Raw genomic sequence first — 18,990 nt, 5'->3', positions numbered from 1 at the left:
TCGATTAATCGGCAAACATCGCCCATCGCTACTCACATTACTCTCCCGATGTTCCCCGAGTCCTCCCGATTCGACCAGTGTCCACCGAACTCCCCCGAAGACCGGCGAACAGTAGTGCCGGGAGAGGCAGAGTCCCTCGTTTTTTTACGTTTCGTTCAGTGCGCACACACAATCACAGAACGCTCCCTCGTCCCATTCGTGAATTATCTGTTTCGACTATTTATTGGTAATGGCCACAATGATTCCAACGGACCCAACGTAAGTATAAATAAAGTAACAAGTGATTACTCTTATTGAGTTGAATAAATCACGTGGTATCGCATTTTATCGAACAACATTGGCTGCGAATTCCACCTGATATATTCCCCTTGCATAAGTCGCCACTTATTTCTCTCCTCTTCTGTCTTGAAATAATTTCTCACTTCACTCTGGTCCGAACTCAATTCGCCATGCCGGTTCTCCAAATTCCTCGATAATACTATTTACCCGTTAAAAATTAGAGGATAATCGTCCCATAAGTTGATGAATTGCTCCGGGAATTGTTCGGATGGGTGAATGCATCAGTGAATTATTTAAGTTTCATTAATTGTGGTTAATTGATGAATAACGGGGCTAGTTTACTTGGCCTCCTTTCCATGCCAATAGCTTGAACTTAGGCCACATTTGGATGAATCCTAATACGAATGAGTGTGATAGTCGGCTTGAAGGATTAATGGCGTGCTGGGGGGAATTGAAAATGTAATTCTTTCGGTATTTAGATTCAACTCTGTTGATATTGATTTTGCTGGAGCGGTTTTAATTGACTCGTTAACTCGGTTAAAATAGTGTCGTTGACCGAGAGACTCCCCTTGCCGGCACGCATCCACATGTCCCTTTTGAGTGTTTTACGTGGTTGCAGAGCTAGGTAATGTTTCGTACTAAACTAATAGTTTTTTTATTTTTAAGGGCTATTTAGAGTTTAGAATTTTGGAGGCCTAGTCATTCTTTGATAGTTCGTGTTGTTGGAGTGGATGAGGGAATAGGTTGGACGATTGTTTTCACTATTTCAATGATTATGGATTAGCAGAGGTGGGCGCAATGTGAAAAATTAATATTTTGGAATTTTTGTTAATCGTTTTCAATGGTTCTCAATTATTCATGAATGATATTTAGTTTGGAATTTCGGATGACTAGTCATTCTTTGATATTTCGTGTTGTGGGAATGGATGAGGGAATACTTTTGACGATTGTTTCCACTATTTTAATGATTATGGAATAGCAGAAGTCATCGTAACATGAAAAATTAATATTTGTCAGAGGACACTTTTTTTATGCCTTAAGAATCTTACAGATTTTTCGTTAATAATTTTTAATGTAGGCATTTATTCACGCATAATATTTTTTATGACGGTTTTAAGGTGATTATATGCGATGATTGAATAATATTAATATTCATCGACTTTGGTTTTTAGACTTAAATTAAATGGACATTTATTAGTTCCCTTTCGAGTATTTTCCGAGTTTACAGAGCTAGTTTTTTACTAAACTAATAGTTTTGTTATTTTTAATGGTTAGAGTTTGGAATTTCGGATGACCAGTCATTCTTTGCTATTTCATATTATTGGAGTAGATAATGAAAGTTTTGACGATTTTATTTCACTATTTGAATGGTTATATTGAATAGCAGAAGTGATCATGATGTGAAACATTAATATTCGTCATAGAACACGTTACGACTTAGGAATCTTACGGATTTTTTGTAAATCTTTTTTAGAGCTTGGCAGTTATTCATGAATTATATGTAGAATGATGGTTTCAACTTTATTATCGTCGATAACTAAATCATGTTGATAATATTCATCTGTTTTGGTTTCTAGAACTGAAAATTGAATGAAAATTGAATTTGCTACTTCATTCGATCCACATAAATATCGAAATAGAAATATCGCCGGCTTTATTCTACTTCTACAAAGTGTAGAAAATAAAAAGAGCGATTATTTGTCCTAAGTCACAAGATAGATTCATACGAAAAATGAATATTTGCCATTAGATGAGATTGTCAATGGGAAGAAATTATTCCCTAGCAGAATTTCATTCGAAATAGTGTCAAACTACTTCAATACTATTTTATTTGCGACGGGCAATAAATTAATAGAAATTATTTTTTCTGCATAACAGAAGTCATCAAACACTGTTCTATTTTTTCTGCAGGGCAAATAGAACATTTCTTCTATTCTATTGTGATTCGGAAAATGTAGATTGACAATTCGTCGGGAATTTGTCGTTGTTGCCCGAGAGAATACGAGTGGCTCAAGCTAAATTTGTTTTCGGGATTACCCATGAATATTTCAATCAGTGATTCAGATGGTATTCCACTCAACTCTCAACATTTTCCATTTTATCTTTATGGTTTCATTCATACTACATATTATACTCGAGTTATGTGTCGATTTGTAATAATCTGAGATATATTTTGAACCGCTGATGCACTTTATTGTCGTTTGGATATTCCGAATCCCAGTCATCAATCATTTCGAGGAAAATAAATCACAAAAAAAAGTTGTCAAAGATGAAAACTCTGTTTTTTTAATTGAATTGTTCAATAGAAAATATTTCATATAAAAAATCAATAGAATTTGATTTTTCTCTACTACTTATTCTACTGAGATATTTTCTATAAAAATTCCTCGACTCATATTTTCTCAATTTTTTGTTCGATTCTTTTCAACGCAAGAAGAGAGATTATGTTAAGGGCTTTCTGTGGAAAATGTCTCAGTAGAAAACGTTCTATAGAAAGATCAAATTCTGCTGATTCCATTCTATAAAAAAGTTTCTAATTGACATTTTAAAAAATTCAATTCCGCATTCGCTGTTTTTCTACACTGATAAAAAAATTGTTTTTGACAGATCCATTTGTCAAAGAGAGAAGTATTTGTTTTTTAAATACCGTATTTCTCCAGTCGAGTCATTCGCAGGCAATCCGCATTAGGGTTCAATTATGACAATCATATTGCTCTAGAAGATGATCATGTTAATTACGACCTTTAGTGAACTCCCTCAATAATGATCAACATTAAAAAATTGATCAAAATTCATCTCTAAAAAATAAGAAATTGAGGAAAAATGAATAATCATTGGAGGAGTTCATCCAAGGTCATGTGTAACACAGTCATCCTCTAGAGCAACATGATTGTCATACTTGAAAACTAGTCAGGCTCGCCTGGTAATGACTCGATTGGAGAAACACGATTTTGAAAAAATAAATTTTTCTCTCAACTGAATGGATATGTGGCAAAAATAATTTTTTTCTCACTGTTCGACATTTTTTCGTGCCTCAACATCTTGCAAAACTTCGTGTTCATCACCGTCATCTCAGTAGCGAAGCCGAAAACCGGTTTGAGTCGACTTTGACTATTGGCCAGTTTTCAGTAAATATCCCTAAATCTAAGAGAGATAGCTTAATTTTTGTCATAACCTTCTTTATAGCTCTCAACTCGCTCTGGAAAAAAGGTAATAACGAAAATTTCGTAATCTCCCTTAGATTCGGAGATATTTCTTGAAAACTCAGCTAAAGACCACGTCAACGCAGTTTTACCGCTTCGCTACTGATCTCTCGTCCCACCAAACAAATAAATGTAACTCCCCCATAATCACCTTTCCAGGTATCAGGTTGACAAATCAGAGGGAGGCACCATGGTCTTCTGAGCTCCAAAACGATCCCACAGAAATTACAATAAAAAAAAATTAACAGTGAAAAATCAAGTCAAACAAAATAATTACATGACCACTGTTTAAAAACTCCAAATTCGATCACCTAAAATCCAAAACCATAAATTCAAGCCAACGAACAATGGGGGTCCAAGACTTACAGACATTTCTGGACAGCAATTGTGTCCCTGGTGGAGTGGTGCCAGTGGACCTCCTGAAAATCGCGCGAAACGTGATCCAACGTCAGCGAAATCGTCCCAACAAGAACCAAAATCACTCAAACATCCTGCGACTGGTGCTGGACGGTGAGTGCTGCTTGGATCGTCTCTACGGTGGTTACTTCTCGGACTGGGCATGCGGAGGCCAGTGGAACCGAATGGTCCAGTTCCTGGCAGTTCTGATCCAGTCGATAGAGCTCTCAGGCGTCGAGCTCGTGGTCTTCTTCAACGGCTGCAACGAGGCAGCTAGGCGAGCCGAGTGGATCCAGAATCAGCTAAAAATGCGTCTCAAAGTGAACAACGTCTTGAAACACATAACAACAAAGGGCACTCCACCCCCGAAGATCTGGTGGACACCTCCAGTGTGCCTTCGCACAGGTCTCCGCATGGCCCTTCGTCACCTCAAGGTCTCAGTCATGTGCAGCATGGATGACCACCACCAGGAGGTGATCGCCTACTGTCGTGAGAACAATTTCCACGGTCTCGTTGCTGATGACGCTGAGTACGCCATTTTCGATCCACCCAGGTACTTCTCCTCGGAGCAATTGAAACTCACGTACAAGGGATCACTGGACAGCAAGGAGTACCTGATGTCAGAGGTGAATAAATCCTTGGGAATACCAGCAGACAGATTGTGCATCCTGGGGGCACTCTTGGGTAACTACATCCTGACTGAGCACGACCTCGTGGACTTCTACAAGAGACTGAACATCAGCACAACTGGACCAAACAAAACCAACATCGATCAGTCGATCAAGACAATCGCTGGGTACGTCAAGGAGCTGCCATCAGCTGAGATCGACGTCGTTGCGCAGAAGGTTTTCGGCAGCTTGTCTGATCCCAGGTGCTCCAAGTTGAGACAGTCCGTCCAATATTACATTAATGGCACCAAGGAGGGATTTTTGCATTACAATAAGACGGTGAAGGCTGTCAAGGTGCCTAAGCAAGAGGTCAAGCAGCCACCTGTGGTGCAGCAGAACTCTGAGGAGCCAGTGGCAGCGAGTGAAGGTGAATGTGGAATTGAGACGTCCAGGTTTGCTTCGGAGACTGTCGAGAGCGAGCGGGAGAGTCTCAATGCTTATAATGAGGCCACTGCCAATGCCAAAACAGCTCCTCAAATCGTCATTGATCCTCCTGGGGTGCAGGGGAGTGCTGAGGGGGAGGGAAAGGCCGAGGAGGAGAGCAATGGACAGGTCAATGGGACGCATAATCTAGTTATTAGCTCGTCGAGCTCGTCCAGTGGTTCTTCAGCCACTTCACCACTGCATGGGGGCAGCGAGGGGAAGAAGGAGGAGAAACCCATGAGCATTCCTACGACTGTTCCTGAGGTCATGAGGACTGCTTCGGAGAGACACCAGAAGGGGCTCATGTCACCCCATATTTATCAGATTTTTATCAATGGGGAGATTAAACTGCCTGTGCTGTTGGAGGATGAGAATCAGAGGGAAACACCCTCTATTCATCTCATTTATCGACCTGTCAGGCAGATGGTTTATGCTATTCTGTTTAATGTGCATCATCGAATTTACTTGGCTACTAAGGCGAAGGAGAAGAATGGTGAGTTTTTTAATTCTGAGATTGGGGAGGAAGAAAGTGCGAAAGGGGGGGTTTGCATAATTTTATTTCATTATTGAATATAAAAATTAATTAAAGATGAAAATTGAATGTAACTTGTTCATTTTTTACAGGAACTTCTTCATTTTCCATGATTTTTGGAAATAAAATACGGATACGTTTTGCATGATTTTCTTTTATTGCTGAATATGAAGATTAACTAAAGATGAAAAGAATTGAATGTAATTGGCTGCAACTTCGTAATTTTTCATGATTTTACGAAATAACAAAATACGTATCTAGTATTTTTCATGAAATTTTCATATTGTATTTTATTTGGAAGGCAAATATCGAGACATTATTTATAACTAATGAAATTTGTAACATAAAAATCTTGATGTTTTCTCCTGAAACGTTTCAGTATCGAAAAAACTTCGTTTTTATCAATTTCATATTTTCGTTTCTAATAATGGAAATGGTTTTCTCTGCGATCGAGGCGAAAATTTTCGCTATTACAATCATAATTATCATAATGTCAATCATTTTTTCATATTCATCAGTATTCTCAGAATAGTGGAATTAAACGTGAATTATCGAAGTTGAGGAATGAAGTGTTGCCTTTTCATTTCTCCTATCAAATCAGTTTTTTTTTCTATCTCGAGGCTCCCATTTCGCGCTACGGATCATTAACTCCTATCATCATTCTCTCAAATCACCTCTCAACGACTGCACATCTCTTTATGTCGTACGAAATGACTCATTTTCTCAATACACATTACGCAATAACAAATTTTCCAAAATTATAACATTATTTTTTTCATCAAATTGACAATTTCTGTTTACTGTATCAATCAATAAATAAAATCTCATCATTTCCTCGAAAACTTATTTGTTATCAAAATGATTTAACATTCAACGATTTATAAGAAATCAATTGTTCTCTTCTGTTATGTTTCATAATCGAATTCATAATTGTGCTCTTCAGATAATGAAAAAATTGAAGTGCCTGACGTTGTGATCAAAGAGTGGATCTGGTCCAAAGCAAATCCCTATCTGACTCCTGAATATGTAAAAGCCGAGCAGATTGGATGGGGAGTACCAACAATCCAACGCCTCTGGTTTGGGTGAGAACTAAATTTAAATCATTCCTTTCTTTTTAGAATTGTCGAGTTATTTTTTATTTTTAAATTTACACTGAGGTTCTAAGTAAAGTCTCTCTGAGTAACGGACGTCTGTCTGTTCCGTTTGATAAAAATGCCTCTGCTCGTTGCAGCTCTCGAGGGCATCATAGGTATGTCCGATGCTCCATGTGTTGATGTTGTACTTAAAAACGATTTTCGTTCTATTTTAGTATTTTTATTCACACATTGTCGTTTCAATTTTTATTGTATAAAGGCCCAGCCCCGAGCACGCTTCGTACTGTTCTCAAGAGAATCATCTTCAGATTTTTTAAATTAATGAATGCTTATTTGAATGCTTATTTCAGCACTGGAATTGATGACAAACGACGAAGGCTGAGGGCTTTCCTGACTTGTATGAAATCTGACACTCCATTGATGTTGAACATCTCTTATGTACCTCAACATTTGTTGGTCATGGCTTGTGTTCTCAGGTAAATCGTCAGGGTGCAATACTATTTGAAATAATTATTTCAAGGTTATTATTTCGAACAACTCAACTATTCATTCTTTTTTTACTCCTAACACTGAAGTGAACTTGCTATTTCCAATCTTATTTCACTATTTGAATGAAAGAGTTTGTTATTTTTTCAGTATCGTTATGAAATTCCTTTATTGTTTCCAATAATTGAATGCAATAGAACAATTTCGAGAGACTTCCATTACATTCCAAATTATTTTAAATACTGAAATGAAATGTCACACCATGATTCCGCATAAAAATAATTTCAAATCGTATTTCCATGGATGAAACTATTTCATTGTCTACGTTGAATTACTTAAAAATAACAAATAGTTACGAATATTTAAGTTCTGATCGAATAGAATTTTTTGTTTCTCAAAAGTGTACTTTACACTTTTTTGTCATGATCCCCCATATCATCTCAATTGATTAATTCATTTGAAATTATGAATGTGTGAAAAGAATTTAAACAAAAAAATCTCCATTTCAGTCTTCTCCATTTTTTGAAGTCGTTGAAATTGTTTTAACTCATTTGCAATTCTATATTTTTGTCAGGTACATCATGTCATTCTCAGACAAGGTAAAAATTCTACGACGTCAAGAGCTGGATGCCTTCATTGCTCAAGCATTTTCCCCCGATCTCATGAATGCTCAGTACCTCCAGGATCTTCAGCTACCACTTGTCACATTCCGTGGAGTTCAGCTGTCAACATTATTTATGGCTGGTGTCGAGACAGCTCTGCTAGCCAACGACGCCTGTGGAGCTCCAATCCCATGGCTGATGTGCTGTCCCTGGCTGTTCTTCGATGGAAAACTATTCCACCATACACTGGCTCGTTCAACAATGGCGAAGAATCTGTTGGACCTGTGTGGTGGGCACATTGATCGCGTTGTCAAGGTTGAGAGGATGAGGAAGGCCATTCTGGAGGGCATCAATGTGGTCTTTGCACGTCCACCAATTACTACAACTGCACCAGGTGAGATATTTTATACTTTTTGATTCTTCAGGAATAAATTGATGAATTTTAGTTGCGAATATCTTTGAAACTTGGGAATTTACAGAAGAATGTTGAGGTATATTTGTTCTAGAGATTGAAAACCTCAGACATCGGCCTAGTCATAAATTTTTAAGACAGTGGAATTTTGAATAAGTCAATTGACAATTCCATATTGACAATTATTTAATTCATAGTCAATTCGAAAATTTGAATTATCAATTATATTATTTTTCAAATCTCAATGAAATATAAGTAAGCTTCAATTATTGTAAGGTGCAACTACTATAGTACTAATTAATGATTGATGGCGATCCTTGAATTCTCTGTGAAAAATGTCTTTTAACCATCGTTAACATGATTAATAAAATTGTAAATGAGGAGTAGAGTTGGAGAAGATAAAGCAATAAAATTTGCAGCAGATGATTCTGCTGTAATTTCAGAAACTCGGAGCTTTATGAGAAAATGTCAAAAGACTTGGATTTGCAGAGCATTTTGAGGGTTGTAAATTCTGTTGAAATTATTCAGTAATTTATACATAAATAATGAGAACAAGTCAAAGAATTTTGCTAATGTCTCTGGAATTAGAGTTCAAGAGAAATCAATTGAAGACTTTTTTGCACACAATTTTATGGGCTGAAAGAAACTTTTTGAAATTTTTCATATCATTCATCTTCGAGCTAGTTGAAAATTTCATGCACATTATTCCACTAAAACAATGAGGTATGAACAAAAATGTTACTTAATCATTTTTGTAAATTTATCAATTTTCTACAAAAAATTTCATCCAACATTTTTTCCTAAACTTCTTCTTTCAAAGATATTTGTAAAATAATTCTCTAAATCATTTGAATTCCTCTTCTCATTTCACATGCCACTAAAAATCGAGGAATAACAGTTTGTCTCATTCAATGTCTCATCATTGGATCGATTACGTCCTCAGGATGATCAACAAATCTATCATGCATCCAACAAACGAAATTTTACACAGAAAAAAAATTCTATCTGCAGACGAATTTTGATCATTTTTAACTCCCAATAATTTTTCTCTCATCAAGGTTTTCGTATTCCACCTCCAACAGCCACCAACATTTTACCGGCAGGTTGCACAATCAACGAGACACTCGTGCGTGGTCGAGTGAACCGCAGCAACATTCCCCTGAGGGAATTGATTCGTCGACCAGTACCATCACGAGGTGGTCAGTTGGAAATTGCTGGAGTCGTCGTGGGACAGTGGGGTGCCAACTATGGCCAGCCAGGAAGAATTCCCCAGCCAGTGCATGGGCCACCACGTGGACGAATGCCACCACAGGTAGGGGACTCAATGCACCTTCGTCTGCAAGTTCTGTCTTGACACAAAAACACAAAGCACATAACTTTGTATCCCCCTGCCTTTCACATCACTTCACATTGAATAAAGGCCATTTGTAAATTCACTGTATAACTATGTGTACTTTATTTGTAATGCTATTCTCGTTATCGTGGAACAGCAGGTTCTTCGTGCTCTGGTGAGAATCAGAAGTTTTGAAATTTTTAGCTCAGTTTCTCGTGAATTCATAGCTCGTGGTGGCCCCTTTTATCGTGATTTTGTGTGTTGAATGAACTTATGGAGAACTGTGAGAGAAATGAAGATTATTCAAGTCGATGGTGGTTGTTTTAGGCGCCATTCCCTCGTCTCAATGCTCGCATGTTTCAACCAAGAGGGAATCCTGTTAATTCTAATGCTACGAGAGGAAAAAAGACTCAGATGAAGGTAAATAATGCACATATTGTGTTCATTATTTCAGGAATATCTAAGAAATGCATAGGTTGTTAACAATTTATTGCATTTTAATTCAATTCAATTCATTTATTTCTTTGATGTTACCAAAGTTTTTTCTTTGTTTTACGTCAGCACCAGCCTTTCTCTCTCCCCTCGTCATTCTACTGTGTTAAATTTTGATAGATTTTGATAGTCTTGTTTTTTATTACAATTTAATTGAGTTGTATTGGATTAAAAATTTTGTTATGGATTAGATTGAGGAATTAAGGCGAAGATTCAAGGAAATTAAGGTTTTCAGTGGCAAATAACAGTCACTTGAATTTTTCTTATTATTAGAACGTGCTCTCGACGTATCGAATTGAAAGTCCAATTGTTATAAATTTTTTTTCAATCGATTGAAATTCCGTATAGATTGATTATCGAATAATTTTGAAATTCTCACTTCAAATCTTCATAAAAATTATTTCTTGATGATTTTATAGAGATTACTCAAAATAGTTGTAGGATGATCTCGAGATATTCTTTCCCAAATATTTCCAATTGCATTAATAATTGTTTTTATTAGGCAACAAGCAAGAAGAAGGGTGCCATCAAGAAGAATCAGGAGAACACAAACAAGAATGAATCTAAGACACGTGAAATTGTGGAGGAGACAAATGCTGATGGATTCTCGTAAGTATCAGTCTCCCTGTCTGAACTTTTGAATTGTTTCCTCCAATAATTATTAATTTTCATTAACAAAAAAAACAACCATCCAATATAGTAATGAAGTAATTGAATTTATTTGTTAGGGAAAAACTAGAATTAGAAACAGGAGAACAATTCTAAAATGCGAAAAACAAAAAATTCCGAAATTAAAATGAAACAAAATGTTTCAGAAAACTCTTGACGAAGGATGCGAACGCTAAGAAGATCCTTCCAACTCTAGCTCCTCAGTCCGAAGATAAGCCAATAATTGACACTAAACCAGTCGAGAAAGGTCAGGGTGATGCCCCCCTCGTGGCCCCCCAGCCCCTGAGGGAGAACTAAGTCGCGATTAGCTCTCGTGAATAATTTTTTACATTAAATAAATCTTCATAAGAAGGATAATGCTCTCGGATGTGACTCAAGACTGCAGCCATTATCTTTATATGACTATCGAGCGGTTGTGCACGTGAGTGATTAAACCTTAAAAACCAGTATCAACAATTTACGTTCATTCGTATCAACAGTTGCCCTTTCTCTTCAAAAAATTCATTGATTATTGATGATTTTTTTTCTCGATGTTATCCCTCAGAAATTGACTTTCTGGGATCAATTAAAATTTGTTCTTGTTCATTTTGTATAGGATTCGCTTCTCCTATTGAAAATAATGAAATTTTTTTCTGAAATTGTTGAGCAATTAATAAAAAATGAAATGATGATCTACATTTGATTAGTATGACGTGAATTTAGTGTACCATTGCTCGATGTGCATATAATGCTCTCTGGTGGGGCCAAAAACTATTAACTGTTAAGGCGACGACAGCCAGACGCTTTGGCGTGAGAATTATTCAATAAAATTGAATAAATATAAAGACAAGACGTTAGTTCAGGAAATTGAATTAATATTATTACACGACAATGCCTCTCACTGCCAAAAGTATCGCCCATAATGCATTGTTAAAGTGAAAATAAACGATCGATGAATGAAAGAAAATAATAATCAAGAGAAATAACAAATGTGACTTTAACTATTGACATTTCACCTCCAATTTTATCGATCAATTGATCCGTTAATTCTGGAGTTAATTTTGGAGATGATAATGATGAAGATAGAAAACAAAGTTTAATGAAAAATACAAATCGTCAACTGTTATAAGTATTTAATTATTAAGGAAGCGTGATTATTTTTTTGTAAACACGATAAAAATGTATATTTTCCGGTATTATATGAAATGCTCGCTTTGCCCAATCTTGGTGCCCTGAACCATCGTATTTCATAATTTGTTATTTAATTATTCGAATTGTAATTGTCGTTGGCAATTACAATTTAGTGGTGAATGATTAGTTGTTAAGACACTGGAACAAATATAATTAATACGAATAATATGGGAGACCAAGAGGGCATTATTGGCGTAAAGAGACTGATGCTTTTCATATAGGTAAAATATATATTTATACATTTATTAAACGATTATTGAACAACGTCTATTTCTGCGCGTTTCACTGTTTAATTTTTTCGTTTTGATTGGGAGAAAATTACGGGAGTTTGGGAGTAAATACGCAGAGATAGACACAGAAGGATCTCCCATATTCACATTGACTTGAGGGTTTTGAAGAGAAGACGTGAGAACTCTTCATGTATTAGGAAAATTTGAGGGGAGAGTCTGGGGCCTTCACTGGGGAATTCCTTTGAAATTGTCCTTTGTTTTTTTTCCTATTTCGATGGGAAAATCTGTGGCTTTCACTGACATTTTCTATTTATAATTTTTGTTCTTGTATTTTTGTATTTGAAAATTCTGGAAAGAATTTTTCAAGTGAAATATTCAATCTAAAAATATCTTATGCCCGAATTTTCAAGGGATTTTGATTTTTCTATACTTGTTATTAAAAATTATAAAATTTTATAATTTTTCCTCAAATTGTTTAGAGAGGATAAAGAAGCTACAGTGGGAAACCTTTCAACATTTATGCCTAGAAACTTTCCGAAAGTTAGATATTTTTTCAATCATTTGAGTTTTTTTCTTCCTAAATTTCTCGGTGGCTTATTCTCCGAGTTTTGTTCATTTCTTTTTGCTTCTAAAAACCGGAAAGGATACACACAACAGAAAATTTAACCCCAAGACGTTCTTTAGAAAGAATCTCAACATAATTACTTGCATCAAATGGACTTAATCTATGGGTTTTCTTTCTATCAGATTTGTTCAATTGTTCTGTAAAAATGTATGGGAAAAATGCAGAATTGTTTTCAGAATTCAGTGAACAATGAAGGGAATTTCAACTAAATTCCCCAGCAAAAGCATTAAAATTTCCTCTCAAATTTTTCGTACATGCCTTTATCGTTTTTTGTTTGTGAATTGCCAATGCGTTTGATTGGATCGAGGTGCCTGGTTAAGTGAGAAAAAAAATAACAAATTTATGAAGAATTGTGAATATATTATTTATGATACGTACTATATATCCGTGCTAACGATAGGAGGATGTTGAGGGGGATCAGTCTACGGATTTATCATTTTTTAATTCGCAAAGGGCATGACTGTGTAAATAGTTGAATGTGTGAGTGATTTTTTTTTCTACCTGGGGTGGTGAGAGGTAACTATTGTGTGTACATATTTATTTGCTTGGGTATATTGATGAGGTAGATGACAATGTGTGACTGGTGGGTTTAATAGTTAGGGGGATGTAGACGATGGCATTAACGTAATTTCGTGGGAAGAACCTGGAGAATGAGTAATCACTTGAAGAAATGTTTGTTTCTCCACTCGTGATGGGGTAAAGTCGTGATAACGCCGTTAATTGAGATAATATAGAAAGAGGTTCAAGATTGATAAAAAAATAATGTTATATTTTTGTAGATTTGTTATTGCGTAATATGCATTGAGACAATGAGACATTTTCTACGACGTAAAGGGATGTACAGTCGTTGAGAGGTGATTTGAGTGAATGATGATTTGAGTGAATGATTCGTAACGCAAAATGGGAGCCTCGAAATAGAAAAAAAAACCTATTGATTTGATAAGAGAAATGAAAAAAGGCAACACTTCATTCGTCAACTTCGATAATTCACGTTTAATTCCGGTATTTTTGGGATACTGATGAATATGAGAAAATGATATCATTATGCTGATAATGATTGTAATAGGGAAAATTTATGCCTGGATTGTGCTCACAAGACACTTGGATATTTATTCCAGTCTTTTCAAAGCATTTTGACATAATTTTTTCTTAATAATCTTCAAATGAGATACTAAAAATACGTAAATGATTACACAAACCAATGTTGACATAGCACTGCAGAAATCGTCTGATTAACTGATGGAAGATATGATGATGATAAATGGTCAATGTCGTTAATGATCAGTCGATAAAAAAAAACTTGAAACATTTTAAAAACGTAAACGCAAATGTGTGACACTAAAAATGCACTCGCCGCTGCAACCACTTTCATTTTAGAAGCGATGAAAATACGAGATTAATGAAAATGTCGGAGAATCATTTTCGTATTGACGTGGAAAAACGAAATCATTTCAATTGTGAGTGGTTTCAGGTGAAAATGCCAAGCGGAAAAACTTGTTCTTTCACATTTTCCCCTGAAATTATTACGTTTTACTACTTCGCTAGACATTTAAAAAATCGTATCAATGAATTGATAAAAATCAAACTAATCAACAAAACATAAATTGATACATACCTTTGGTCCAGCTGTGGCTGAACGACAATTTACCAAAAAAAAACATTAACGGATTTTATTGGTTGAAGTAAAAAAATGGAAATGCAGAAAAATTCACATTTTTAAAGCACTGAGCCAAAAAATTCGTGAAATAAAATGAAAAATTATAAAATATTCAAAGAGTAGAGCTGAAAAAAATAGAAAACAAAATGATTAAACGGCATGTAATACAAAAAACGTAAGAAAATTGGGTGCGCTAAAATTGCGCCTGCTTTATTTGTTGTAGCATACTGGGACCCACAAAAAATAAAAATAAATGAAAGAAAAAAAACTTATCTAACAATTCAATTATAACTGTAAACACGTTGATGAAAAAAAATCATAATCTCTATATACTGTATTTTAACTATGTAAAACTCCATTTTCAAAATATTATGCATCATGTTGAAAGAGAAAAGAAAATGAGAAATATAAAAAAAATATTAAAAAAGTAAGTAATAACAAAAAAAGAATGTATTCTGGTGCAGAGAGAGAAAAATAACTGGAGTGTAGTGAAATGCTTCGCAAGCAAATTGTAGTTCGTACCGCGGGATGACACTTATAATCCCATGATGTTAAAAATATTATTATTACAATTTTTAGCAGCAATCGCCCTCCTATTTATTTCCAAACTGTTAAATGTTTTCATATTTTGAGAGAAAAAAATCTCAATGGTCATTTTTTCACTAGATTTACCCCTGAAAATGTGTAATTTTCTCATTATAATTTGAATCAAAAATTATTTACCCCTCAGTCACTCAATTCCTTCATTACTATGCAAAAAAAACAAGGGATAATTAATGATGATTCAAAACAAATTAATAATCGAAACCCAGAAAATAATTAGGGAAAATGATAAAATTCACGAAATATCCAGTAGCAAATTGTGCGGATTTTGAAAACTGAATTTGAAGGGATTTAAAATGAGAAACACTATCCATGTAGAATGAAGCGCACGTGGGTCCCATTATTATAATGTTCTTAATGAAATAGTAGATATGAAAATGCAAAGATAAAAAAAACAAAGCAATTTAAAAACAAATTTCTGCAATTGTTTATTTTTTTCTCTTTATTAGCAGAATAAAAAAAATACAAAACGAACATATATTTACGCAAAAGCCAAGCAAAATGTTATTGTAAGCTATTATCAATTAATCATTTGTGTTTAACTAATTCTCCATTGAAATAAGATTATTGTTTCAATTATTACTTTATTTGCGATGAAATAAGTGCTGTAATTCTGCGGTCCAGAGTCTACTCTAATTCAGTGAAAATAATTCAATTTAAAAAAAACATGATGGTTTGTGAAAAATGTCGATACACGTGAGCTGTAAAATCTCCAACATTTTTTCAATTTAAATGAATGAAAAATAAGATTAATTCGTGTCTTGAAAAACACGACTGAGCAAATCTGAGAGTTCTCTGGCAATCGCCTTCAGACACAAACATATATAAAATTTCACATCATTAATAACATTTATTTATCCCATAGAACGTATGTGTGCACATAGGCGTTAATTCGAGCAAAGAGAGGAAAAATTCATTTTGAATTAAATAGAAATGAAAGAAAATTACCACAATTATCCGCTGATAACCGAAAGTATTGCATAGACTCTGCATAAACTCGAATGAATTTTGGGGAGGAAATAAATGAAAGAAGAATTGTATGTGTAACTGGATAGTTTTATTTATTCTTTTCCTAATACCCGTCTGGCCCCGAGGGATTGGACAGACGCTGCATCAACTGGAGTAAATTCTGGGGAAGAAATGAATAAAAGAAGAATTGTGGGTGTAATTAAATTCATTTTATTTCGTGTTCTAGCAAAATTATTAATTCTCGCTTGAAGTCTTCGATGCCAATTACTTTAATGATTAAAGCTATTGAAAAACCCCTGCATCCTCTCATTAGCTCTCGTGTGGAAAATAAAGCCTCCTTCACCCCCTCCAGTTCCTTCTCCGTGAACTTTTTCAGCCTCTCATTAAAACTCTCATGAGAAAAGTAAACTTTGCTGAAACTTCATTTTAGGGAAAAAATGAATAAAATAAGAATTGTGTGTGTAAATTAATTTTATTTCGTGTTCTAGCAAAATCGTTAATCCTCCTCTCTCGGTACAGGATAGATAAACAATCCTCGCTTGAAGTCTTCAATGTCAGTTACATAATAATCATCTGTTTTTTTCACCTTCTCCCCAAGCAAGTTCTTCAGAAACTTCAAATTGTATTCAACATCCCCTCCATACTTGACCAAATGCCTCTTCTTCAAACTCTTCCCATTCTTCTCATCATCCTCCACATCATTTCCAGACTGACCCTCCCCTTTACTCTTGTCATTCCCCACAACCTGAACACTCAATTTCCTCAGGTTCTTCCCCCCAATGATATGCGCCTCCATCCAATCCCTGAGTTCCTCCAGATCAATCTCCGAAATCATCTCCACCTCCTTCGCCAGCCTATCAAAAACATAATGATTCGAGGTGATCTCTCCCCAATTCCTCGTGACCTCCTCCTTCAGATGAATATCCGCGCACTGCTTGACCTTGATCAAAGCCTCCTTCACCCCCTCCAGCTCCTTCTCCGTGGACTTCTTCAGCGTCTCATTAAACCCCTTCAAGAACCCCTCAATCCTCTCATCAATATACTCCACACTAAACTTATCTGCCTGCGTGTGAACTGTCACCGAGTACCCAAAAACCCCACTAGTATTCCTCAAAAGCGAGAAAACATTGTACCCCAGCTGCTCCTGCGTCCTCAGCTGATTGAACAATGGCTCCTCCATGCTCATCATCACGAGCTCAATGATAACCTCCAGCCTCGTGGAGAACAAATCCGACTGATAATAGTTAGTCACCACAGAATTAGCATCCGTCCCATTAAAATTCCTGACCCTGCAGCAATGAGTTTCCCCTCTGGGCAGAACATTAACCCGACTCTGAGGCAGAGTGTTCGGCAGCAGTGGCTTACACCCAAGAATCTCAAAGCACTTCAGCGCGTTCCTGATCACCTCCTCCCTCTCTATGTTCCCCTGGACCAGAGACTGCACATAAATATAATTACAAAAGTATTTAACAAAATTCTTGAACTGATCGAAAGTCACTCCAGCCACAGCCGCATGTTTATCGACAGCTGACCAATGATTAACGATCAATATCGACAGCCTCACGTCCTTATTCAACTTCGAGGGCTTCAGAAAAGTATTATAATAATCCTTCAACTGCTCCTCCTTCATAATCTGAAACAAGCTTTCAGTAACCAGTTCAGAACAATTAGCAATGTACTTGGCAATAGTCTCCAGCAGCAGCGGAAGCTTCTGGTTGAACCCAGAGACCTTGACCAGAAGTCCCTTCCCCCAATGCTCAATCTGATAATTCAACTCCACAGCTGTCGCTGGGTACAGCTCCTCCACCAGCAGCTGCTTGAGAATAGACACCATCAGGTCAGTCATCCCAGCGCCCTCCGGAGAAGCCACAACCCCTGGAGAAATGAAGTAAAAGTGCATGTAGCACTCTGGAAGCCTGAACTTGGAGTCTGGCTTGTACCAGATCTCCGAGAGGGCGTCCTGGTGGATCCTAACTGGATACTCGACTTCGGAGTCTATCGGAATGAGACTGAAGTCGTCGGTGATGAAGATGTTTGGCTCAGGCAGGTGAAACTCTTTGAATGGCTCCAGCCTTTTCCAGGATTCTATCCAGTCTTGGGGGATCTCCGAGTCCGTGTACCTCGTCTGGAACCAGGGCTCCACCTTTTCGAAGCTCTCGTCATCGAACTTCTTGTTGAAGATGATGATATTGACGTTGTCGGGGGTCAGTGCCTCCATGCAAGCAGCTATCGCCTCGGGATTGTACTCGAAGTAGAGATCACTACCGGTTATGTAGTCCCTGGGGGAGTAGAAGTGCATGTTCTCGCAGAGATCCTCCACGTACTCAGCAGGAGGCACCTCGTCAGCAAATCTGGGGGTAATAAGGAAATTGTATGAAGCTCAATTCATTCTAATTCTGTTTAATTTCTAATTCCTTCTAATTAGCTAAACGGGGAAAATTATGGAGACATATTGGCGAGATGTCTTATGATAATTAATTGAAAATATGTAGTTTTCGACGCCAATTTTTCGATCATGACGTCAAGAAGACGGTCAGGGGGTATGGGGGGAGGGGGGGATCGTTTGTACAATCTCAGACGGACACATTCCGTTTTGTACACGTTCTAGGAACAATGATGACAGTACGGAAGGCGGTGGAACAGATGGGAACGGCATAAAGGGAGCCTTAGACACATACTCCAGTAGGATTTTGAATTTTTCCAGGGGGAAAATCGACTTTCGACAAAATGGAATTTTTCGCCGAGTGAACGTTGATTTTGCATCTATTAATGATTCTGATGCAAATGAAACACTTGAGAGCCCCAGAAATGCAGAAATACAATTTTTTTTCACCTGGGGCCAAAGTGTCAGATCTTGGATTTTTCCTGGAGGAAAGTCGACTTTCTGCAATAAATCATTTATCAGTGTACATGACCATTGACCATCCATGTAACTAAGTGTAATAGCTCAAAGAGATTAAATTAAGACCGTGACTATTCGCACCATTGCGTGAATCACTCCCGTACACTCCATACACTCCACGCATGCGCGAAGTTTGTGTGTTTCACGCAGCCGAATTTTCATACTGCTGTGTATTTCACGCAGTTGAAGTTTCATACTACTGTGTGTTTCACGCAGTTGAAGTTTCATACTACTGTGTGTTTCAC

The 18,990-nt window shown here is 36.5% G+C and overlaps 1 protein-coding gene and 1 pseudogene across 1 annotated transcript; one reads left to right on the top strand and one right to left on the bottom strand.

Moving 5' to 3' along the window:
- The first annotated feature begins 132 nt into the window (after positions 1–132).
- Positions 133–15,921, top strand: LOC107039857 (constitutive coactivator of PPAR-gamma-like protein 1 homolog). The gene is made up of 9 exons (XM_015259698.2): positions 133–258; positions 3,642–5,462; positions 6,445–6,583; positions 6,946–7,071; positions 7,656–8,077; positions 9,154–9,407; positions 9,756–9,848; positions 10,423–10,529; positions 10,736–15,921. Exons 2-9 carry the CDS (start codon positions 3,830–3,832, stop codon positions 10,884–10,886), a joined length of 2,925 nt encoding a protein of 974 aa, XP_015115184.1. The 5' UTR covers positions 133–258; positions 3,642–3,829; the 3' UTR covers positions 10,887–15,921.
- A 375-nt stretch (positions 15,922–16,296) lies between these two features.
- Positions 16,297–18,197, bottom strand: LOC107039856 (annotated as a pseudogene).
- Positions 18,198–18,990: the final 793 nt, after the last annotated feature.

The sequence above is a fragment of the Diachasma alloeum genome, unplaced genomic scaffold, assembly GCF_001412515.2.
Source record: "Diachasma alloeum isolate Michigan unplaced genomic scaffold, Dall2.0 Dall_scaffold_00308, whole genome shotgun sequence".
Lineage (NCBI taxonomy): Eukaryota > Metazoa > Arthropoda > Insecta > Hymenoptera > Braconidae > Diachasma > Diachasma alloeum.
This window is presented reverse-complemented; position numbering and strand designations above follow the sequence as displayed.